This window comes from Neoarius graeffei, chromosome 5 (genome assembly GCF_027579695.1).
Source record: "Neoarius graeffei isolate fNeoGra1 chromosome 5, fNeoGra1.pri, whole genome shotgun sequence".
Classification (NCBI taxonomy): domain Eukaryota; kingdom Metazoa; phylum Chordata; class Actinopteri; order Siluriformes; family Ariidae; genus Neoarius; species Neoarius graeffei.
Window position 1 is genome coordinate 47,269,268 of NC_083573.1, and position 25,908 is coordinate 47,295,175.

The 25,908-nt window shown below is 43.1% G+C and overlaps 1 protein-coding gene across 1 annotated transcript; it reads left to right on the forward strand.

Moving 5' to 3' along the window:
- The first annotated feature begins 4,221 nt into the window (after window positions 1–4,221).
- On the forward strand, window positions 4,222–25,379 carry LOC132886258 (immunoglobulin superfamily DCC subclass member 3-like). The gene is made up of 15 exons (XM_060920816.1): window positions 4,222–4,226; window positions 5,536–5,645; window positions 5,743–6,048; window positions 6,555–6,699; window positions 7,823–7,953; window positions 8,044–8,181; window positions 9,496–9,654; window positions 18,336–18,501; window positions 18,612–18,868; window positions 19,062–19,226; window positions 19,367–19,555; window positions 20,062–20,178; window positions 22,088–22,217; window positions 24,996–25,122; window positions 25,269–25,379. Exons 1-15 carry the CDS (start codon window positions 4,222–4,224, stop codon window positions 25,377–25,379), a joined length of 2,256 nt encoding a protein of 751 aa, XP_060776799.1.
- Window positions 25,380–25,908: the final 529 nt, after the last annotated feature.

Below are 25,908 nucleotides of genomic sequence, written 5' to 3' on the forward strand. Positions count from 1 at the left end.
CTGAAGCAGAAATTTCCAGACACATTAACCATCCACACGGTTTCTTTTCCATTCGCTAAAGAGTGTGTCTGTAAAATGTAGTCAATCTGGGTGTATGTTACATTAAAACATAGCTTTGTACCCTAACCGTTTTGTATATGATTACCGTTTTTAAACACTTATCCCTCTTGTGTGAGAAGTTACTTGTGTGTTTAAAGAGCAGCAAACATAGGAAAGCGAACAAAGATGTTAGAATTTGTATTTAAACATAATATACAGTAATATAATAGAATAGACCACCATTAAGCCTGTATTTCTTACAAACTTTCTAAGAATATGTAGCTCTAAGATTGTAGTTCATGTCATTCTTTTAAAAAAAAAACCTGGCAGCTTTGATTGATATTCCTGTGGCTATGCGTGATGGAGAAATTTTTGGAAATGATAAATGTTAAACATCATGAGTACTGTGTGTGTGGTGCATAACTCGGGAGTGAAAATGAAATGCAGAGAAATGGGACTTACCGTATAAAAGCCAAATCTGTGAACTTTAAAAGTCGAGACAGTCACGGTAGAAGAGATCTATCCCAAATCCATCAGATCAAGTTCATGCTTTGATAAGTCAAAGACAGTCGGTTATACCCACTGACTAAGACTGTTCATGAGTTATACCCACTCCCTCTAATTGTTTGTTAATTTAATTACCCACCTATTAAGTCCCAGGGGGTAGTAAGGAGGATGTAAGTACATGCCTCACAGTTAATTTGCGCCAAACCTCAATCGGAAATCGTCTTGTGTCTTATACACACCCATTCCCCATTTGGCCTGCACACTTTAATGAGCATCCCTCTTTAAACAATAGGCAAGAGCTGTGCGTTTGTGTGCCTGCTCTGGCAGCGAATGGGCACGGAGTCTGCCAGCCAAAGCGAGGAGTTAACTCCCATTAGAGAGACAATAGGCCTGCCGCGGGCTCCTTCTCTCCTGCTGCGTTTGGACTTAGAGCTCCACAGACAGAGTCCCTCTGTCCCAAACTATAGAGACCATTGCACTGTGTTTATCCTGTGACCAACTACTGAGGCTATGGAAACACAGAGGCTGTGGAGGCTCTGTTACGTGTGAAAGAGGCAGCAGGGTGTATTGCTCATTCTATGCAGTGGCCTATAAAACATTTACAACGGGGGCCATAAAAGAAGATTTAAGGATCTAGCACAATATACAGTAATTCAAACTCTTTTAAACCTGTTTAGGTTACGTTTGGCCTGCCTTTTGTCCTAAAGTGAAGTTGTCTCATAATACATCAGCAGGCCTGCTTAATACATAGCAACTTTTCCTCTTTTACTTTTAAAGATATTCACAGATTTTAAAGTATAGGCTGCTTTAAGTCTATATTTGGTCTAATAATGTAGTCAAAAGCCTGAGTTATCTTGGTGCTGCTGCGTGTGCAGTTTATTTAGTGGTGCTTGTAATTTATCCTAATAATAGCCCTGGGAAAAATAACTTTTTTTTTTTTTTAATCAAACTGTGAAATTCTGACTGGAGGCCCTAAGCAGTGCTTCCCAAAGAAGAATATTTCAATTTCAGATTTTGCAAAAGAATTTAATTTGTCTAGCCCTGACATTATGGACTTAAAAAAAGGGACACCATCCATAAAGGATTTAGTCACGTTTTTTTCTATCCGTATCACCCAGAACCCTGCCTGTCTGTTTGTGGGGGTTTCAGCATGAAGCAAAACCACAATAAACTGTGAAGTTCACGGCCAGCTTTTAGAACAATAAACAAAAGGATAGGGTGCATTCTGGGCTTTGGCTACCAAACACAAGCTGCTCCCTCATCGTTGCCCTGCACCCACTCTCTCATGACCTTTAGGGCCTAGGGTCACTGTCTACCCATGGGGGTGGGGTTTGATGGGGTTCGCTCTGTCCAAGTGAATATCCAAAGTCCTCTGCTTATTAATGACACCCAGATGGGAGGTGAATTTATCCCCAAACTTGCTCTCTCAGTCACATGCAGGGCCAGGAGGTCCCATAGCGCTTTACGAGTGGATATGGGCTCGCTATTGTGGAAGCGTAGAATGCAGATGGCGCTGTAGGCATAACTAAGTGGCTCTAATTTAACAAAGAAGCCATTGTTACCATCATATTGCTCAACCTCCTACAAATTGCGATCAGCAAAATTAAAAACAACGTGATCAGTTAAATGGATTCAATGCCACACTTCAGGTTCTAGTGGATAGCTTGTGGAGATATTTTAGCCCATACAAAAACCAATACGAATACAGTTAACTGGTCCAAACCTTTGGATTAAAACAGTATTATAGTCACATTTGACCAGTTGAAACTGTAATGGCACTTCCATGCCAGCTACAGCTCACACTCATGAAGCTGCTAAAGCAGATGCTTTTAGAAGTTTAAATCTAAATTTAAGAGGTTTGATTCAAGCACCTCATGGACATTGTTTCTCTTTCAGTTAGTGGCAAAGGTGAAACAGATTCAAGCAAAACTAAAAGAATAATTTCATATTTTTGTTATGTAGAGGAGCTTTTGAATTAGTTCTGTGCTCTGCAGTTTATCTGATCTGTGTACTCTTTGGAGACGGAAAAGGTGATGTACATTTGTAAAAGATGGGATTTGTTACAGAGGGGTAACAAATTAAAGGAAAACCCAGAGGGTCCGTTATGCTGTATAGAGCGTTTTTCTGGCATGCTGTAAGTCCATTTATCCCCTGCATGTCAACACAACATGATTCTGACTGATCTCCTTTATCCCGTCATGAAGCATTTCTTTCCTGGTGGAAGTGGTTTCTTCCAGGATGACAGCGTCTCCATTCACAGAGAACGAAGCCTCATTGGATGATTTGATGAGTCTGAAAACTATGTAAATCATATACTATGATCTTCATAGTTACCAAATCTCAACCCAACTGAACAACATGTAAGAGTTGACTCACACCAACTCAAATAACAGCTTTTGGGAAAATGGTGTTCGTCCCTCCAGTACAGTTCCAGAGACGTGTAGAATTTATGCCATGGTTCACTGAAACTGTTCTGGTGGTTTCAAATCCGTAATTCTGTGAAGATTATAATTGCTGAAGATAACGTGTCTAGATTTTCACTTAAATGTTTGAATATGTTGCCAAGCTTCAGATTAAAATTCACAGTGAAGATATTTTTGGGCACAACTGACATTTTGAAGATGACTACAATGACATGAATCAGTCATGTAGTGGTTTCAAATCCTCAAAAGTTACATATGGCTGCTTTAAAAAAAAAAGTGAGCAGAATGAATTACAAACTGTGTTTGAGACAATATCTTTTGGAAGAATGGTTTTCGTCCCTCCAGTACAGATGCGCTGAAGCTCTTCTGTTGGCTTACTAAAACACTTTGTGTTGGTTCTTCTTAATTTACACTCTAATTGCCATCTGGTAATTTGTAACACTACTAATTAAAATGGGAATGAAGTAAAGTTCCTCTCTTAGAATCCTTCGTTTCATCCTCAACACAAACTGGAAGAGAACCAAAATATGTTGTGTAGTGGAGCCATGGCCCCAAATCTGTAGTAACAGTCTGATGACGATGTACCTGGCACTCCTGTATTTATAGACTATGTACAGTCTCCAGAGTTTAGAGTTAGTGCTTCTGATATGCTTGTGAGGTAAACCTTTAGAGTTTTTAAAATCTTCTGTATGAGGACGTACTGTACATTAGCGCAAGATAGGACAGAAAAACAGATGAACTCACCAGCTGGAAGGGAATGATGGTAATGATGTCCTGAGGAGCAAGAGAATGGTGATAAGTGTGGAAAGGGCCAGAAGGCTAGACAGCAGTTTATGATGATGGCTTCATGGGGTCATCACATGCGATGAAAGGTGACAAACTCTCAATTTCACAATTGGGCGCATTCAAGTTCAAGTGCGACTGGAGTGTTTTGTTGTGTCTTTGGGGGACAGCTGGGAGAGGGGGTATTTGGGTGCAGGGTATGAGAGGGGTCGGGGTCTGCTCCAGTGAATCACCCAACACAGACATCCCCAAAAAAAGAGAGAATGAAGGGCTGGGCGTGTTGGCGGCACAGGGATAGAGGCGAAGTTTGAGTGATCGGGTGGCATGGGAAAGTCACCCCCAAGTTCAAGTGAAAAGGGGAAAACGTGCTGGGGGCAGGGAGAGAGGGCAGATGGTTCCACTGAGTGTGGCGGGGGATGATGAGATTTGGGGGTGGGGCAAGGGTAATTATAAAGTGGTGGGAGCGAAGATGGAGTACTGTCACTGGTCTACCCCAAACCCCAAATCATGTGACCCTGCTCCCTTCTCCCTCCACCCTTGTCCCCTCCACTCCTGACATTGCCGTGGCTTTGGGTGCTTGAATGGCTCTGTGGCATTTGGCAGCATTGTGTTGCTGTTTTGGGGTGATGGAGAGGGATGGGGGTGCTAACAGAGCCATCAATCAGACTAGGGAAAGTCAAGTGCAAGTTCAGCTGAGATGAATAGCCCGGAGCAGCCCCTCTTCAGCCAGCCTGCGGCCCCTCCTGCGCTGTTGTCCCCAACTTTCTCATGCAAACACCCAGTAGTGTGTAGAGGGAATGAAGATGTTATTGTGGCATTCCCAGCCTCAGAACAATTCCTCTGCCCATCTCCTTCTCTCTCTAAGAATAAATCAATCTGTGGCCAAACACATTGGATTGTTAAAGTGCTAAAAAGTATTTCTCACATGAGCTTAGTGACATGGATTGAATCGGTACGATGTACTAAATTGGCAACGAATGCTGATATTAACACCTTTAGAAATGGTGCTATTACATTTCCAGTGCTTTCATGTAATTACAGTATTCCTGGTAAAATGGTGTCATAGTTCACTCGTTCGCTCTTGGCAGATAAACGAGAAGTGATGTCAGTGTTGGTGTTAAAACATACTTTCTAATCAATTACTGTAATATGACCCATCACTCCTGTCTCTGCCCAGCCTTCTCAGCCTGACCTTTACTGGATTTACAGCTCCATAAAGCTGGGACTGAGCTTACTAGGGCCTCCCAGAGTAAAGCTTCCAAGACTGTTGCTTGTCAGACTTTTTTTTTTTTTTAATATAAAAGAGTGGGCAGCACGGTGGTGTAGTGGTTAGCGCTGTCGCCTCACAGCAAGAAGGTCCGGGTTCGAGCCCCGTGGCCGGCGAGGGCCTTTCTGTGTGGAGTTTGCATGTTCTCCCCGTGTCCGCGTGGGTTTCCTCCGGGTGCTCCGGTTTCCCCCACAGTCCAAATACATGCAGGTTAGGTTAACTGGTGACTCTAAATTGACCGTAGGTGTGAATGTGAGTGTGAATGGTTGTCTGTGTCTATGTGTCAGCCCTGTGATGACCTGGCGACTTGTCCAGGGTGTACCCCGCCTTTCGCCCGTAGTCAGCTGGGATAGGCTCCAGCTTGCCTGCGACCCTGTAGAAGGATAAAGCGGCTACAGATAATGAGATGAGATATATAAAAGAGTTAAAATTCTCATATTTCTCTTTTATGTGTTCTAGTTAAAATGCAATTTGAAATTGTTCTTTTGTTTAATGATGTTATCTTTGCTTCATCAGCTTACCATCGTCGTCGTCATCATCATCATCATTGCTATGGAGCGGTCTTTTCTTGCTCCACCATTTCATCTCCTCATCAAAGCAGACACATGATCTTTTTTTTACTCTTTGTAAGCATCTGCCACATTTCAAATCAAAAAGCTGAAAAAAAAAAAAAGCTGTGCTTTATACCACCTGACTCTCACTCTTGCTTCTTTTCTCTCACAGATTTGGGCAGAACTTCTGAGCTGGCCTTCATTAAAGAGCCCCATGATGTCATTGCTGTAAGGGACCGCCCCTTGATGTTGGACTGTGAGGTGGCGGGAGAAGGCCCTATTACTATTACCTGGAGGAAGAATGGGGTACCTATTCAGGTGGGCCCCAGAGTGGCCGTGTTAAGCAATGGCATGCTCCTGATCCGAAATTTCCAGAAACGGCGTGAGAGCAACGAGACAGATGCGGGAGAGTATGACTGTGCTGTACAGAACCGCTATGGCATGCTGATCAGCCGTAAAGCACGCGTCCAGTTTGCATGTGAGTGGCCCTGTCTTTATGCACCTCATTTAATATCCGTTTAAAAAGTCCTGACTGAGTTCTGATTGCTTAATTGAATGGGTCCTGTTCATGTTTGGTAAATGGAGAATGTGGTCTTCACACTTTCAGTGCTGGAAGACAAACTGTGCACTGTCCTGGTGAACACTTTAATTCTAATTAAATTAACGAATTCTAATTCTAAGAAAGGGACCCTTTAACTTGTGCTTGATAATCCTCTCCCTCCTCATTGTTGTGACTTCCATTCGGCCAGAGGCTACTAAGAGAATCCCTTTCTTTCTAAAAATGGCCTCCATTATTGATCGCATGCTGTTAGAGAAGGCAGAGGTTGCACAATGGTGAAGACTTTGAGCGAAATCCTGGCCCTTAACCCCTCGACTTCTCAGCTGTACACTGTCTCAGTTGAAAGTCATGTTGGAAAAAGGTGTCAGCCAAATGAGTAAAATGTGCTGAGGGATTCGTTTGTTTTCATCTCTGCTCTCTACCAGCTCTTCCCAAGTTTCACACCCACCCAGAGTCCATGGCAGTGGATGAAGGAGGGGTGGCCCGTTTCCACTGCGCCATCAATGGGATTCCTGAAGCTAGCATCACGTGGGAGAGGAACAGAACCACACTCGGCACAGACGATGACAGGTTACAAACCCACACACAATGTATCCACAGTCAGTGCGTTTACATGCACATCCAAATCGAGCTACTGTCGGTAATCGAGCTAAGGGTCCCAGCAGGGGTGCCAGAGAAATCCAATCCTACATGCACACAAGGAAATCGAGCTATTGTGTGAGGTACATTGTGCACCTGAGCCACAGGTGGCACTACACACCCCATCGTGTTGGTACACTTCCGGTTGTCGTCATGAAGAAGAGCTATTCAAGAGTATAAACAAAGTTATCAGCAGTGTTGCCAGATACTGCTGACGTTTTCCAGCCCAAAACATGTTCAAATCCGCCAAAATGCACTTAAAACTGCCCAATCTGGCAACACTGGCAGTTTCGTGTTCACAAGTTCCGTGCTGAAGCTGTGAGGCTTGCTCTAACAGACTGTATGGCTACAAACTGTCCGGCGCAGACCACTGTTTTGTAAGACAACTTATTTTGCACAATTGTATATTTTTCTAAAGTCCATTTTTTGCTTACAATTTAACTTATGTCTTAATAAACACACAAAAAGTTCAATTGTTTTGTTTTTATTGACATTCTTCAGATGTTGGACATCTATACACACACACACAAATACAGTGACTTGTTTATGTACACAATTCACAGCTATGCAACAGCTGTACAGATGTATTTGGTGATACAGTAAGTGAGCTAAATTTTAACAGTGCAAACAATGCCGCAAAAAGAAAAGATTCATGCCGTTGTCATGATTCGTTGTCATGCCGACCGAGGCTGTTGTGTTTCCTGCTTGTGGTCTCGTCACTCATCACTTCCGGAAGGGGCAGTGCTGAAGTAAGTAGCTCGACTCCGTAGCTCGATAGGGTTTACATGCACTAAGTAGCTCGGCTAAAATCGCATAATCTAGGTCGTGTAGCTCGATTACGAGAAATCAAGTTTGGTTCGATGTCAGCCGAATTAAGGTGTTTCCATGGCATTTAGAACTTCGATTTCAGTCGAGCAACGGCAGAAATTCGATTTTCTCTATGTGCATGTAAATGCACTGAGTGTTGTCAGCATTCTCTACCTAATTTCTATAGTGTAGATAAATACACATGCTCCCTTCTGTATTACGTTGCTTTGGGGTTCCCTCTCTGCAGGTATACTCTCCTGCCCTATGGCATTCTGCAGGTCACCGGTGTGCATCATGAAGACAGTGGATTGTATCGCTGTGTAGCCAAAAACATTGCTAACACACGTTATAGTCATGAGGCCCTGCTTACGGTCACTGGTGAGACCAACAGCCAAACTGGCCTTTACATCTTACGTCCATTAGGATCTCTATTTCTGTCTGTCTCTCACTCTCTCTCTCTCTCCACAGTGGCAACTCCTCGTACCTATAAGGAGCCAGTGATTCTCTCAGGTCCTCAAAATCTCACCATTAATGTCCACCAGACTGCCATCTTAGAGTGCATTGCCACAGGCAACCCCCGACCAATTGTGTCCTGGAGCAGGCTGGGTAAAACTGATACCTTCTGACACAAATACCCATAACAGTGCATCTCTAACGCAGTATGACGGTGGATATCTTCTTGAAAAAGAGCTTTTTACTCTGTAACAACATACTCTATGGTTGATGTCGGAATATATTGTTACAACATCTTGCAGTCCAAGTACCTTACAAACAATTTTAACATTTTCTCTTATTCACTCACTCACACTCACTATCCTTTTCAAGTCTGCTTCCACTTCTAGTGGGTTAGACGCTGCATGGCATTTCTTTCGCAGTTTTCTTCACTCCTTTCTGTCAGTTGCATCCATAGCAGTGAGGCCCGTTTAAATGTAGATCGTGCTTGATCACCTCCATCCAAGTTTGTCAAGGTCTCTCTCTACACCTGTGGCCATCCACCTGGAAACCTTGAATGGTGCTGATGCAGGCTGACCTATGCTGAGCATGACCAAACCAGCCCAGGCACCTGCATCTGATTTCTGTCTCAAGATCCACTAGCTTAAGCCTCGAACGCAGGACGTTTGAGCTTACATCATCCGTAGGCTTCATGCCGCATATCCACTGGAGCGTTACTTGCTCATTCCTCTCAATTTCAATGTCTTTTTCATAGACCAGCACTCACTGGCATAGAACATGGCACCCCTGATGCAGCAGTTGTATACTCTGCCACGTGTACGGAGAGATAGGGCCTTGTTGGTTAGCAGGGGCAAAAGTTCTCTAAACTTGCCCCATACAGCTCTAACTCTTGTGATGGTGGCGGCTTCGCAGCCGCCACCAGCACAAAGAATGTCACCTAGATAACAGTAGGTGTCCACCACATCAAGACAGTGCTGCACGACCATCACATGGTCTTCCATCGATGGGACAGGCTGTGCTCAGACATCTGCTACATCTGTATGTCGGGTCAGGTTTGAGTCTGCCATATATATATATATATATATATATATATATATATATATATATATATATATATATATATATATATATATTACTGCACTTGAGAGCAACCACTACATAAGATGGAGTTACTACCGACACCTTTCCTACGTACACCGCAGGGATGCTTTCCTGAATCCCTCAATGAGTTAAGGTTCGGCCCAAACACCATTATCTTGGTTTTGGTCATGTTTATATGAAGACCTCCTGACCCCAATCCTCCCTTCCAGACATGCAACTTCTCCTTATTCATGTTTGTTTTACTGAAGTATAATGAAGGGTATGTATAGTCCTGTGTAATCATGTACATGCTAGGGTACATTTCTATTGCCTTTATTTCACTCATATTTGATCACTTCACTGTGTGTCTGTGGGTGTCTCTTGCAGATGGACGTTCCATTGGAGTAGAGGGTATCCAGGTGTTGGGCACAGGTAATCTTATGATCTCCGACGTTTCCCTACAGCACTCTGGAGTCTACGTGTGTTCAGCCAACAGACCTGGAAGCAGGATGAGGCGTACCGCACTGGGCCGACTGGTGGTGCAAGGTAGGACAAAAATCCCATCCAGACTGCTCCAAGGTCTCCATCATTTACATATCTTATATTTTTCTGACGGGGGCGGCACGGTGGTGTAGTGGTTAATGCTGTCACCTCACAGCAAGAAGGTCTGGGTTCGAGCCCCGTGGCCGGCGAAGGCCTTTCTGTGTGGAGTTTGCATGTTCTCCCCGTGTCTGCGTGGGTTTCCTCCGGGTGCTCCGGTTTCCCCCACAGTCCAAAGACATGCAGGTTAGGTTAACTGGTGACTCTAAATTGAGCGTAGGTGTGAATGTGAGTGTGAATGGTTGTCGGTGTCTATGTGTCAGCCCTGTGATGACCTGGCGACTTGTCCAGGGTGTACCCCGCCTTTCGCCCGTAGTCAGCTGGGATAGACTCCAGCTTGCCTGCGACCCTGTAGGGCAGGATAAAGCGGCTAGAGATGATGAGATGAGATATTTTTCTGACAGTTATGTTTGTGTGCCTGGGAAAACATTTCCTCAGGTAGCTTAAAGTAAGCATTAGGCAGGTGGTATCTTATCACTGGCCCTTGAGTAAACACATTACACAAAACAACCCATTAATATGTAACAACAAAATGGGGAATGTGCTCCTAACGTGAACATTTTTCAGATAGGAGGCTTAGATTTGACCTAAAAGTCATAAATGTCGTACACACTTAAGTCATTTGTGTCACAGAACAGAAATGTTTCACTTTTGCTTGCATTCTAAATAAAAAATAGTTATAGCATTTTAAAATCTGCCTGCGACTAAAAGTGAAAAGGTGGAAAGCCACATCTAAAGACTGCATTCCAGTTCCACTGAAAGACGCCCTGCCTACTGTACCTATACGATTATACACTAATTTATCCATCCATCCATTATCTGTAGCCGCTTATCCTGTCCTACAGGGTCGCAGGCGAGCTGGAGCCTATCCCAGCTGACTATGGGCGAGAGGCGGGGTACACCCTGGACAAGTCGCAAAATTACTGCCATATTTTAAAGAATTACATGCTTACAGTGGGACATGACTTGTTAATCTGATGACCATCACCTGAGGTAAAGGTCACTCAATTCATTTAAACATGAGCAGTCAGAGCTGTTCTGTTGACTAAATTTCTTATAATTAATGTATTTTTATTCTGTCATTAATTAACAATTATTCATTAGAGGCAAAGTGAATATCGGTGAATAAAAACCGAGATAAAGTCAAGCTTGAGGCAGATAATTGTTTTAGTATAACTACACAGTTGATTTAAACAAAAAATTTTAAAAAATCATCTCATCTCATTATCTGTAGCCGCTTTATCCTGTTCTACAGGGTCGCAGGCAAGCTGGAGCCCATCCCAGCTGACTACGGGCGAAAGGCGGGGTACACCCTGGACAAGTCGCCAGGTCATCACAGGGCTGACACATAGACACAGACAACCATTCACACTCACATTCACACCTACGGTCAATTTAGAGTCACCAGTTAACCTAACCTGCATGTCTTTGGACTGTGGGGGAAACCGGAGCACCCGGAGGAAACCCACGCGGACACGGGGAGAACATGCAAACTCTGCACAGAAAGGCCCTCGCCGGCCACGGGGCTCGAACCCGGACCTTCTTGCTGTGAGGCGACAGCGCTAACCACTACACCACCGTGCCACCCTTTAAAAAAAAATCATATTTAAAAAAATTATTTATTTCAAACTTCAAAAGCGGCATGCAAATGTAATAACGGCGCACGCAGACTTGTCACTTATCTACACCGACTTACATAAAATACTTTGTTTTTGAAATAGATAAAATAAATCACCATTCCACCTTACCTTTGAATAGTTTTAGACCAAACTTCGTAGCATCTTTAGTGCTTTTAGGAACAGCATTTTCTTTCATAATTTGTAATTCTTCCTCACTTACGGTGACAAAGTGATTGGCCGCCATTTTGCCGAGTCCAATCAGCACGCATGATTTTCTATAATCACCTCCGCATTTATCTGTACAAAGTCTGTAAGCACTCTTCCGTGTTTTGATGATGTGATGGCACAGGAGCATTGCAGAGATCTGATTACAAATTGAATTGATCAGGCTCTTCGTTATGGCACGTAGTTAGCTTGTAAGAAAAGCATGCTTGGCTACCAAAGTTTGTGCCATCGTCAAGGATACTGACTGTGTTTACCACTGTTGAAAATTGAATGAAAAGAAAATGAAAATTCAAAAATGTAATCTCTGACATTCGTAGATTATTCCATTTAATACCAAAATGAAAAGACACAAAATTTTATTACAATACAGCACAAAGAAAAGGTGGCACAAGAAGGTCAAAGTGTGCCAGATATAGCAGCATTCAGATGTATTTCAGCTGACTCTGAATTTTAAATAACAGTGATGCATATTAAGAATATTTAAGAAGAAGAACTTTATTAATCACACGTACACTTGTGAAAGTTTACTTTTTCCTGTGTTGTTCCACTCTCTTTGGGGCAGCCTGGTGGTGTAGTGGTTAGCACTGTCGCCTCACAGCAAGAAGGGTCTGGGTTCAAGCCCAGCATGTTCTTCTCGTGTCTGCATGGGTTTCCTCCGGGTGCTCCGGTTTCCCTCACAATCCAAAGACATGCAGTTAGGTTAACATGGGGCAGCCATGGCCTGAAGGTTGGGCTGAAGTGCCCTTGAGCAAGGCACCTAACCCCCAACTGCTCCCTGTGCTCTGTAGCAATGGCTGCCCACTGCTCTGGGTGTGTGTGTGTGTGCGTGCGCTCATTGCTCACATGTATGTGCATGCATGTGTTCACTGCTTCAGGTGGGTTAAATGCAGAGATGAATTTCACTGTGCTTAAGTGTATGTGTGATTTTAAAATAAAATTCTTCTTCTTCTCTGGAAGTATACATTGCATTTTAATATAGAGTATTACTTGTTTAGGGTGGCACAGTAGTGTAGTGGTTAGCACGGTCACCTCACAGCAAGAAGGTTCTGGGTTCGAGCCCCGTGGCTGGCGAGTGCCTTTCTGTGTGGAGTTTGCATGTTCTCCCCGTGTCCGCGTGGGTTTCCTCCGGGTGCTCCGGTTTCCCCCACAGTCCAAAGACATGCAGGTTAGGTTAACTGGTGACTCTAAATTGACCGTAGGTGTGAATGGTTTGTCTCTGTGTCAGCCCTGTGATAACCTGGCGACTTGTGTACAGGGTGTACCCCGCCTCTCACCCATAGTCAGCTGGGATAGGCTCCAGCTTGCCCGCGACCCTGCACAGGATAAGCAGCTACAGATAATGGATGGATGGAATATTTTGTTTTTCTGTGCTGTTGGTTTCCAGACTAAGGTATTTAGTATTTGACGTAATTTATGTAAAACAAGCAAACAAATAAATAAAAGCAAGTCACCGCAGTACATATTAAGCTATTTGAGGCACCTCTAAATATATGTTGATTTCAATAAAACTTGGCATGAAGAGTTCTTTTATATATTGGCATAAAATGAATAGGTGAAAGTAAGAAATTTCCAAAGTCAAAATTTGTGTCAAATATGTACGTATTTTATGTAGACATCAAAGTATGCTAAATACTTTGATGTCTATATCAAAGTAGACATCAATGGCATGGTGGTATAGTGGTTAGCATGGTCGCTTCACAGCAAGAAGGTTCTGGGTTCGAACCCAGCAGCCGGCGAGGGCCTTTCTGTGTGGAGTTTGCATGTTCTCCCCGTGTCTGTGTGGGTTTCCTCTGGGTGCTCCGGTTTCCCCCAAAGACATGCAGGTTAGGTTAACGTGCGGCAGCCTTGGGCTGAAGTGCCCTTGAGCGAGGTACCTAACCCCTGACTGCTCCCCGGGTGCTGTAGTGTGGCTGCCCACTGCTCTGGGTGTGTGAGCGCGTGTGTGTTCACTGCTTCAGATGGGTTAAATGCAGAGGATGAATTTCACTGTGCTTGAAGTGTGCATGTGACAAATAAAGGTTTCTTCTTCTTTTAAATACTTAAACACACACATGCTTTTTTTTCTTTTTCTTTTATCATTTTTGCATTTTTGACTGTTTTCCAGAATTCAGCCATGGGAGATATCTAACATGCACATAAAAGTAACCTACAACCTGAGAATAGAATAAGTGTAGAGCAGACAAATTATTATTTTCCTCCAGAGCATCTTTTTTCTACGCAGACTGGGCATCTTTTCTGGTCATTCTTACAGTTTCCAGAGATATGCAAGTATAAATATGGATAGTAAGAAAGCATCTCTTGTATCCTGTTGAGGGCTGATACCTGTGATATTAACCTGGTATATGAGGTATACTGTATATATTTACTGAATATATGCTTTTTAAATGGAATATGGCTGACCATAGGACTGTCATTCAGACACTTGGCTAATGTCAAGTATCAGAAGCTAATCATAAGCAATGTGCAGTTGCCCTGAGGAGGTCACATATGAAATGAAACTGGCTCAGATAAGACATGGTTGGTTTTATGTGTATAGCCCCAAGCCAGTCCATTCAGCCATATCCTAATTCTCTCCCCACATAATTGTGTCCCCCCCCCCCCCCCCCCCCCCCCCCACACACACACACACACGTGCGTTAGGATAAATGATGGTAGGTTTGCACTTTCAGAGTACGCCAGACTAGACTGACCTGACCCGAGCCTGACTGTGACCTGTGGGCTGAGCTGACAGCCTTTTCTTTCCAACACCTGATTCTACGCATGCACAGACCCCCACACGCATATAGACACACACCCGCATCTCGTATTAAATGAGTGAGACTCCAGCTGGACTCTGATAATGCCCTGTACGCCACTCCAGTGTGCATTGCCCTCTCTGCCTCCCACACCAGAGTGGGAGGGGTTTCATATAATCATATTGCAGTTAGCTCTTAGTATACTGTATACTGTTCACTGTATGCTGCTCATACAATAAAGCAACATCCAGTGCTTTACTGTAAAACTACTGAAATAAACAAGACTTCAAAACTAAATGTACATACATAACTCTTGCTGTGCTGAATTTATTCAGATCAAATCACTGTACGTGTAAAGCACATTGAGATTTTATTTGAAATGAAAGATAATACAGTATATATAAATATATAGTTTGATATATTTGCTATGCTTGCATGCTTCTTATATCAGCTCTAAGATACACATAGGAGGTAAGCATACAATGAAACGTTGAATGTCTGTTATTTGTGTCAAAGGTTTTCTGCTTCTGACCTCATGATCCAGTCAATCAGTCGCTCCCTCTATCAGCCTTCCCCCTCACAGGCAGTGGAAGGATAATGCATTCATTCATTTATTGATTGAGCTGGTAGAGGAACAAAGAAAAAGAAACACTCCTGCCTTTCCACCTCTCTCTCAATCGTAGTTCTGGTTTCATATTTATTTGTGCATTTTCTTTTATTTCTTGTTTTAATGTTATAGAACCCCTGATTAAGATATCGTGTTTCCTGGCAAAGTTAATTGAACACTTCTCTCTCTCTCTCTCTCTTTTTTTTTTTAATCACCTTAGGTTTATTTGACGCTCTTCCATTTATGACTCATCAACCAGCTTCAGTGTTAATTTAATTTTTATTAAATGCAATGATGCAAGTGCTACATATATGTATAATTACTTGGCTATCTGGTGCTTATTCTTACTATTGCTGCTCATCACACCATCTGCTTGCTGTTCCCAGACCAGTGCTCCCAGTTTTGCCCCAAGCACTTGAACTTGAGCAATTTTTTTTTTTTAATGGGTTTGACCGGCTTTGAGTATGGGAAGATGTACTTTGCATAAAATGGAAGTATGTAAATGAGAATTAGTCATGGCTTGGCCTGCTCTGACCCTGTCTGCCCTCTGTCCTCGTGCTAGGCAAAGCCTGAGCAGGTTCAGCATATGTGGCCTGATATGAGACAGACAATGAAAACCCATCTGGGTGCAGATAGACACAGAGAAGGCTTTCAAGTTAATTTTCTGCTTTGTTAGGACAGTAAAAAGTAGATAACGATTAGGTATCAGATTTGACTTTAAATTTACGCTTACTTCTACAGAGAGAAGAAGAGATTTGCATAGAAAGGATTATAAATAATGATATATTCGGACTTTACACAGAGAGAGAGAGAGAGAGAATGAGGAAGAGGAGCCGAGGCTGGGTTGGTGCATAAAGGTGGAGCAGAGTGAGAGAGGGGAAGGGTGCGAATGAAAGAATAGGGGAAGGGAGGGGGAAAAAGAGGAGGGGCAGAATAATGTGTCTCAGGATCACCTCCCACCTTTGACCCCCTGACCCTATTCCAGCAGGCCTCTAGGAGATGGTGCGTGTTAAGGGTGTGGGTGGGAATACTCCTGGGTGTGGGTGGGGTGTTGTGAGAGGCTGGGGATTGGCGGGGACGGTGATGCTTGCAGTCTTTGGGGACCACAGGTGGCCTATCAGCGACATGCAGCCAACAAATTGACAGAGAATGACTAGAGAGATGGGAGAGAAAACGGAGTAGGTCCATTGTGTTTGCACAACAGCGTATTCTGATGTGGTTCTGTCCACTCAACCATTTCCCATGACCATGAACTTCTTCAGCTGAACTTCTCCTGTACGCCGAGGAGCCTCTCGAGTCATCCTTTCTCTTTCAGCACCAAACTGAGACAAACTGCCTCATTCAGCCCGAGAGAGAAGTGTAGTTAATTCACAAAGACAGACAGATGAGTACGGCATCTCGGTGGATGCGATAATGAAGCTTGTGCTTTATTCAGTGCGCCTCTGTTTGCAGAGCATTCAGGTCTTCAGAGTTAATGCTTTCACTTACGCTTGATTGCGAAGAGCCCTTCAAGCTGCTAGGCAGGACTGATAGGCTGGATTTATTACGAGAAAGCAACCCCTCCCTTTCCCCGCAATGTACTGCCATTAAAATGAGCTCTGAACACACACATGAGAACTGGTCTCAGTATATGCTTTACACTTCACTTGAGGTTCGTGTGTAAAGATTGTCGAGTGGTCCCTATTCACGGACCTAAAGGGCTATGGAGGGGGAGCAAAAAAACCATTTACCTTCTCTTTAATACACACACACACACACACACACACACACACACACGCGCGCTCATTTTCTACATTTATTAAATGCATAATAATTTGAAATATTCATAATAACACTGATAATGCCTGTCTGTCAGTCTGCATACAATAAAGCAAATTTCAATATTTTCTTCAAAGTTAGATATGTACTTTTTTGACTATTTTCTCAGAAATTATGTATCACTACTTTTTATTTGCAGCACATGTTGTTGGTTGTGTACTCTGCTGTCTCTGATCTCTGTACTATTGCACCAAAGCCTTGGAGAATGCCATTTCATTCGACTGTATATTTGTATATGGCTAGAACAGGGGTGGGCAAACTTTTTGGCTCAGGGGCCACATTGACTTTTGAAATTTGCCAGGCGGGCCGGGCCAACACCAAATTCATACATATCGAACATAAACCGGAAAAGCTTTAGTGTTATTGTAAGGCCTTGACTGACAGAGACCCAAATGCAGATCAGACTGACATTTATTTTAGTTCTCAGTCAACAAAGGCAGAGCAGAAAAATGCTTGCAGTTCAAGAGATTGGCACATAAAAAAATATATACACATAAAAACAAACACCAGCACTACAGCAGCCACCCACGACAACCAAAATTACTAAGAGTTATACTTTTTATATTATTATGTCTGTAAACATGTGACTACCATCTTATTACAGCTCCAACATAGTTTTAAAAAGAGAAAGTGTTAATACTCACATTCACTCAGCAACCGCTGAGCTGTATTCGTCCGTGCTTGCGCTGACTGGTTGTTAGCATAATTAGCATGCTTGGAGGAAAAGTGCCGTTTGATGTTATATTATTCCTTTAAAACTGCAACGGTTTCTTTGCAAATAAGGCATACAGCCTTTGATCGGACTTCAGCAAAAAAATACTTAGTTGTCCATTCTTTATTGAACACCCTGCACTCACTGTCCACTTTTCTTTTTTTAGGACCACTCATTGTAAAGTTTTATCCTGTGTTCTCGAGATCATCAGTGGCACGGGCGCCAGAATGACTTCCATGGCACGCGCTGCACCACTCTGCAAATGTAATCTCGCGTGAATACGACTGACTGGAAAGACGGATCTTTAGAACACCTGTCTGCGTGATAACACTGATGCTTATAGTTTATAGATCTGCTCAATCGCGTTTATATGATTGTCTTCCGCGGGCCGGATTAAAAACGCCAACGGGCCGGATGTGGCCCGCGGGCCGTAGTTTGCCCACCTCTGGGCTAGAATGACAAGGAAAAACTCGAACGATATCGAATAGATCTGGAACTGAAGGGTCTGACAGTGCGGCGTCATAAACACCATGTTGCCAATGATTGATGTCTTCTTTTGTCGTTTTCATCTCTTCTATCTTACACTCTTAGTTGAGTCCTGCTTGTGTTTTTTTTTTTTTAAGTCAGTACCTGAGACATTTTTGATCCCTGTAGAAAAGGTCAAGGATAGGACAGACCTGATAGATCTTGTATACTCCTTAATTACAACCTGTGATGCATGGTTTGCAAAAAAAAAAAATCCAGTTTAAGATGTGGTCTAGTAAAATGGCTTCATATACTACATTTACTTCAGGGATTGGACTGTACTAAACCAATCCCTGGACATTATTTTTCCTGTCTGAAAAAATAATGTCCACACATAAAAATACACCGTTAAAGAAAAAATGTGATTCTCTCTCTCTCTTTCTCAGCTCCACCTGAGTTCCTGCAGTGGCCACAGTCTGTGTCTAAGCCAGTAGGGGGCAGTGCGGTGTTTACCTGCCAGGCTCAGGGAGTCCCAGAGCCTCACCTCATCTGGCTGAAAAATGGCAAGATCCTCACTCCTGGAGACAATGTTAAACTCACCAATAACAACAGGTGCAACCTCACCTCCATTCAGATCCCTAAAGTCCAAATTCAGTGCACTATATATTAGTCTCCAAATATATCATTTCCTTTAATGCTGCGGATGTTTGTTTGCTCTGCAGCACTCTGGCTGTGACCCGGATCACTGCCGAGGATGAGGCCATCTACCAGTGCATAGCAGAGAACAGCGCTGGCACTAACCAGGCTAGTGCACGCTTAGCTGTGTCCCAGTCTCTTGAGAGTCCACTTCCCGAAGCCCCACAGGACCTGACGGCCACACCACTTACACACACATCCCTGCAGCTCAGCTGGAACCAGCCTGAAAGCCACGTGCCCGACAACATCATTGGCTATGTGCTGCACATCCGCATGCTTGGCGGTGAGAGAGCAAGCCAAGGGAGGACAGGAATTTCTGGGGTTTGAGTGTAGGATTTGTAATGTGATTTTCGAAAGCAAATCAACTAGTGGTGGTGTAGAGATTGCAGAAATGGTCATCAATTACGCTTTAGTGAAACTGGAACTCTGTGCAATGATCTAATCAATAAGATTCACATTTTTTTTTTCATCTCCAGAGCCAGACAGTAAAGAGCTCCAGGAGGCTGTGAGTAAGGACACATTCCAGCATGAGTTTAATAATCTGGAACCAGCAACCACTTACTCCATTTACCTCAAAGCTTACTCTCCTCTGGGGGCCAGCCAGAAGTCCAACACTGTCATTGCTACAACACTAGGGGGCGGTAAGTCATCACACTGATGCCACAACGCAATATGTCCTGCAGGATGACATGAAATTTAGCAAATAATAAAACAATAAAATGTCAGAATAATAACATTGATTCTTGGAATATTGATTAATGTGTAATCTCTCTCACTATAGTTCCCACAATGCCCAGTTTCTTCAGTAAAGTTCTAAACAGCACGGCAATTCAGATTTATTGGGAACTGCCCAGTAAACCAGGGAAGCTGGAGGGCTTTAAACTGTCGCACCGTGTTGTGCCTCAGGAGCAGTTTGGTCCAGAGGAGCTCTTCCCCAGCCACATCAACACACACACCATCTTGCACCTCGGTTAGCTTTACACACACACCAGTTGCATAGCTAGACTGATTTTTAACACTGTATATGATGTGTATGTTATGATTTAGCGCGAAGTATATAGCCCGTGAAAATATTCTTCATGTAACAAAAGCCACACTTTCTATGTTGAAAAACTACTCCATTTACTTACAAGTTTCCTTTTCCACATAATACACTGTAGCTCAAATATTCTTGATGGTGAACATAGAAAACTGTTTAATTACTCACATAGCTCTTTGTGAAATTTCCCTTCTCAATGCCCAGGTGAATTATTTCTTGAGTGGTAGTACTTTTACTCATGTCAGGTTTTTCAATACTTTTTCCACCACTGATTACATCATTTAAAACCTTTGCAAATAAGTCTGGATTAGCCCTGCAAAGTACATCCAGACGCATAAAGGACATATTCATGGTGTGACGTGATGTGATATTTAATAGTAATCAGGATATTGGTTGGATTGTCACAGCTAAAAGAGATTGTTTATGTGGCTTCACAGAGCCAGCAGCTGTGTATGAGATCCAGTTGGTAGCGTTTAATGGGAATGGAGACAGCATCGGGAATAAACGGCTTGTCTCACTGGCTGAGAGTGGAACAGGAGACATGAACAGTGCTGGTGAGATACACTATACACACCCAGTTCATCTTAATCTCACTTTTTCTCATGTTTTACATATTTTTACATACGTAAAGATGGATATTTGTACATCACACGTGTGTGAGTGCGTATCTGTGCCTGTAGTATAATTTCATCCAGCTGTCTGTAGTGAGTTTTCTCTATCACTCAGTGGTGACAGAATATTAAGGAAGCTTATGCTGCAGCTGGGGGTGGCACGGTGGTGTAGTGGTCAGCGCTGTCGCCTCACAGCAAGAAGGTCCGGGTTCGAGCCCCGTGGCCGGCGAGGGCCTTTCTGTGCGGAGTTTGCATGTTCTCCCCGTGTCCGCGTGGGTTTCCTCCGGGTGCTCCGGTTTCCCCCACAGTCCAAAGACATGCAGGTTAGGTTAACTGGTGACTCTAAATTGACCGTAGGTGTGAATGTGAGTGTGAATGGTTGTCTGTGTCTATGTGTCAGCCCTGTGATGACCTGGCGACTTGTCCAGGGTGTACCCCGCCTTTCGCCCGTAGTCAGCTGGGATAGGCTCCAGCTTGCCTGCGACCCTGTAGAACAGGATAAAGCAGCTACAGATAATGAGATGAGATGCTGCAGCTGTAGCTTATTTTTGTTCCTCTCAGTAGTAAGGTTAGGAGCACCTTAAAGTGCATATCCTGGACCAATTTCGGGTTTTTTTTTAAATATATGAAAGAATGTCCCTTTACACACTCATCCAGAAGGGTAATTTTGCACAAGGCCGTCTGTCTACAGCAGAAAAAAATAAAATAACAAAACGCATCTGGTAAAATCCCAAGGGAGTCTGGAGCCAGATTTCTGACATCATCTGTGGAAGCGCCAGCAGGCTGCGCGAGCTTTGCACGGTTTCAGTGCACAGCCTGTGTAGACGAAGCGCTCCCATTTCTCTCTCATTGTCCGGTCTTTTGGAAAAAGATGAGTACTAATCCCATCAAGATTGGTGTGGCTGCACCCTCCTACGATACATCTGTTAACCATTTTAATAATTACGTAATAATGTTGAAGAAATTTGCAGAAAACCACCAGGTCGTTTTCTCATAAACAAACCAGCGCTGACGTAGGATTCAGAAGGAGGCGTCCCGCACGCGACGTCACGAAAATCAATGTTTGCCGGGAAATCCAAATGGCAAGTTTTTTCAGAGGCGGACCAATTCGCCTCAAATGGCTTGATTTCAACTGAATTTTTCTGGTATTGCGCAAGGTAAAAAAAATTGCAGAGAATGCAAAATATGACAGATATTTGACCAAATTTAATATAAAATAAGAGAATTACATTGATCTTGCTCCTGAATTTACCCAAGATGTGCCCTTTGAGTAATTTTTTGTATCATCGGGTTTGTTTTGTATTTTTTTTTAAATAGCTGTAAAGATATCTTCTTGCCAACACTTATATTCTCAGAATATAACCTTTTGTCCAAAACTAAAACACAATCCCACAGCAGTTTAGCATATTAATGAAGGAAAGTGTAAAGCAGAGTTTCAGGCTTCATTACAAGCTCAGTTTATGGTCTATGCCTCAGACATCCTAGGCTTTTAGATGTTCTCAGAAGGATCTGTTTAAATTATTGCTGTCTGAAGGGCATTACAGAGCTTCCGTGTAAATGAGCTTGTTAGAAGAAGACCGAGATGCGTACATGGAGTTGTCTCCTATGAGATGTGGGATTAGGAGAGAGTTTTAAATCAAGTTCATTACCACTTTTCTCAAAAAGCAGCTCGGCTGATTTGGGTTTTTATAATTGGCCGCAAGCCAGCGTGGAATAATGACAAACCCTGAAAGTTTGTCTAATATGCTTGATATAGCAGGGTTTTTTTTCAGACTGCCCCGGCTGAGAAGAAAAGATGGTGATCTCTCTCTCTCTCTCTCTTTCTCTGTCTCTCTCGTGTGTGTGAGAACAGGAGGGCAAAGCATGTGTAACTGCAGGCAGGATGGCGAGAGCTCTATAACTGGCATAGTGGTTGGCATCCACATTGGAATGGCCTGCATCATCTTCTGCGTGCTCTTCCTCATGTTCGCATACCGCCACCGGTGAGCTTTCCACTCCGGAAATATTTATCCAATCAGAGATTAATGCCATTTAGTGCCAGTGAAGCTTTTCCTCCAGTGCTGATCTGTACCCAGCTGTTTGTTTTATTCTGTTGATCCATAGTTTAAGCTCATCGAATCTGATCACATGTTTTCACAGATTTAAATAATACTATTCAAGAATGTGTACAGTATTGTTTTATGGGATGTGTACTTTAACTGAATAATAATGTAAATTAATATTTGCATGAAAATATGCACTTTGACCACTTTTTTAATTTAGCCCTTGTACTCATTACAGCTCACAGATGATTTTTATTAACTCTAATAACTCTTTATTTAGTAACTAGAGATTTGATTTATCAGTACCAGTTTTTATAATTACCAAACTAACCACGTTCACCTTTGCCTGCGTATTGGTCTCATTGTGTTCTTAGTATAATAAAATAAATTATCTTTATGTCATGAAAAATCGGGGACAAATTCCATGACCATGAGCAGTGTAGATGGACATCAGTCCATTTATATAAACTAGAGACCTGTGCAGGTCTGAGCTCAGCCTTTCACGTCGATGCCAGGATTCGAACTGATGTTGCAAAATCTGTTCCTTTGCTAGACCACTCGGTCATGGAGGATTACATCATGACCTGAGGTTATGTAACATGGCAGTTACACCGTCAGTATGCAGTGGTGCCACACCACGACTCCAAATCGCTACCTGAGGCTGGCACGCCAATTACATTCTTAAACACGCTCAAACTCAGTTAAACATACACATACAGACAGGTGCCTCTATAGGCTTCAGCCAAAGCCTGAGCCAATAAAGTCACAGGGAAAAGTACAAACATCTATGTCCATCTATAACTTCTGTACTCTTTTTATACAAATGAAGAATGATTAAAATTTGCATATATGAGACCATGTCAAAGTAGAAAAAAGGTCCTGACTTCCAATTTCAGTCTAATTGACCTTTTTTTTTTTTTTTTAAACTTCTAAACACTTGAGTACATTGAAGTTTGGACACCTGTTTAAATTTGACTCAAGTATAATTTTGTCTAACTACCAGTGATGGGAATAACGGCGTTAGAAATAAACGGCGGTACTAACGGCGTTACTTTTTTTAGTAACGAGTAATCGAACTAATTACTTTTTACATCGTTATAATGCCGTTCCCGTTACTTACAATAAAATACTATGCGTTACTTTATTAACGCTGTTCTCATCTGGCACGCTGCTCGTTCAGCCTTTCTTTCCTCTGCTTTAGTGTGGGGTGGGGAGACGCGAGACAACGGCACAGTAAGCCAATCAGAGTAGATTTGGACAACATACGTAGGTAGGCCACGCCTACTGCACTACTGCGCGCTCTTTCAATCAGAAGACACAGCGATGGCGAGCGGTCAGCCCAGCACTGCGCTTTCAAATTGGAAATACAGCCATTACTTTTCATTACTTGAGATAAAAGGCAAGAGTGTTTACGTGCAATGCACATTATGTCGAGGAACAAAGCGTTTGTCCTCGTCAGTGGCCAGTAATTAGTAACATAATTTTAATAACTACAAAAATATATTAAATTTGATAGATGTCTTATCTCACATTGTCCCACAAAAATATTAATATAGTGTAGATAACGTTACTAATTGGTTCTGTTAAGTGTCCATTTCAGTCATTAAACACATTTAACATTCACTTTTATTATGATTACACTAATTGAATTTGATTTTTTTTTTTGAGGGGGAACAAAATGTAACGGAATAATTACTTTCCCTGGTAATTAGTTACTTTTATGACAAAGTAACTCCGTTACTAACTCAGTTACTTTTTGGGAAAAGTAACTATAACTAATTACTTTTTGAAAGTAACGTGCCCAACACTGCTAACTACTACTCTTCGTTTTTTTTTTTATTCTACTATTGGTTGTATGATATTTTTAGGTGGGGTTTACATTAGACCGTATCAGCGGATCATCAGATTAACATTTTTAAAAACGATTAGCGTGCACACAGCAACTCCAATACACGATTTGCGTGCACACAGCAACGCCAATACACGGATACACTAATCACATGACTAATTCGGCACGTAAGTTGAAATGTGTCATTGCGGCTCATCGCTTCCTCCTCAGCGGCTGCGCTCCAAATCACTCCGCCCTGAACAGCGAGTGCCCTCTGGAGGGTGCGCACTCCGGCCCTGCGCAGCTCACAGAGCGCGCGAGTGAAGTGCGCAAGCAGTGATTCGGGACTGAGCCGCTGTGCGCAAGTCACTTACCACTTGCAAGTGGAAGGATGGCAAGCCTAAAGACAATCATAACTACACAATGGGCAGTATTTGCATCAGTATTTGCAGTATTTTTATACTTTTATACTCTTTAATGAAAGGTGATACAAGGCGGAAGTCCGCGCCGTTTTTCAGCAGTCGCGTCACATGACCAACACCAGCGAATCAGGAAGGTGGATGTCACAGTGACGTTGTCCAATGACGACGCCAGCTAGAGCTCAGCACAGCGTATCCGCGTATTCTCAATGTTTACACAGCACCGGACCAGACACGATCTGGATTGAATACGTGGACGCTGGCGGATTCCCGTTTCCCAGCGTTTCCAGGCGTTTTAATGTAAACGGACAGTGCATCCGCGAAGAAAACGAGACAGATACGGTCTAATGTAAACTTGGCCTTAACACAATACACATATTTTCACCAAAGTATATGTACCCTTTTAACCCTTGACTATATGTACCTCTGCTAATACACTTGATCCCTGTGTCTGTGTGTTCCCTTGAGCAGCTCATTTTGTAGAAAGGGCACCCAGGATGACTGGAGAGTACCACAGAGAGGAGCAGGACCAGTGGGAGACACGGTACCTAAAGAGGGAGTGATACACAACACTGAGGCTATTGAGCTAATGCCACAGGTAAACACATGCAAATAAACACATCTAAATAGCCCATTTATACGGTTGTTCTCACTGCTTCCAAGTAGCTCATTACTCTGATTCTGAGCGCTTTTGAAATAGCAGTAGTGTCCTAAACCAACGTGCCATTTGCTCTGTGTTCACAGCCTCAGAGCAGTTCTGCAGAGAGCCAGGCTGCAGGGGCACACTGCCAGGTTCTCATTGAGCAGCAACCCAACTTCCAGCAAGGCACAACCATGAGCACTGGCACAGGCTGAACACCCCTTACACACACACACACACACACACACACACTCTCTCTCTCTCTCTCTCTCTCTCTCTCTCTCTCTCTCTCTCCCCCCCTCCCCCTTCAAAGTGAGGTACTTGGCCACTCCATGTCACACTGTTCACCAAAGCCTTATTCCTACCTGCCTTTCCTTGAGCAGTCAGACACACACACAAGACTGTAAGGGAGTAAATGTATATATCACAAAATCAAGTCGTACATGAGCCGATAGCTGACGAGGTGTGTAGCACTGAGTTTGCTATAAGCCATATACGATGAGATTGAGTGGAATAACTCTTTCGTTCTATCCACATTCACTGGATTTTGAGAAACAGAGCATTTTTATTTTTTGCAAATTCGATAAATAAAAACTTTTTTGGGGGCTTTTTCCACCTTTATTGGATAGGACAGTGTAGAGACAGGAAATGAGCGGGAAATGACCTTGGGTCGGAATCGAACCCAGGTTCCCGGATTTATGGTATGGCGCCTTATCCACCTGAGCCACGACGCCCCTGATAAAT

Bases quoted from the DNA above. Each gene is read 5' to 3' on its own strand.
- LOC132886258 (XM_060920816.1), top strand. The intron at 18,502-18,611 runs GTGCAACCTCAC...TTTGCTCTGCAG, and splicing joins AAACTCACCAATAACAACAG to CACTCTGGCTGTGACCCGGA. The intron at 25,123-25,268 runs GTAAACACATGC...CTGTGTTCACAG, and splicing joins CTATTGAGCTAATGCCACAG to CCTCAGAGCAGTTCTGCAGA.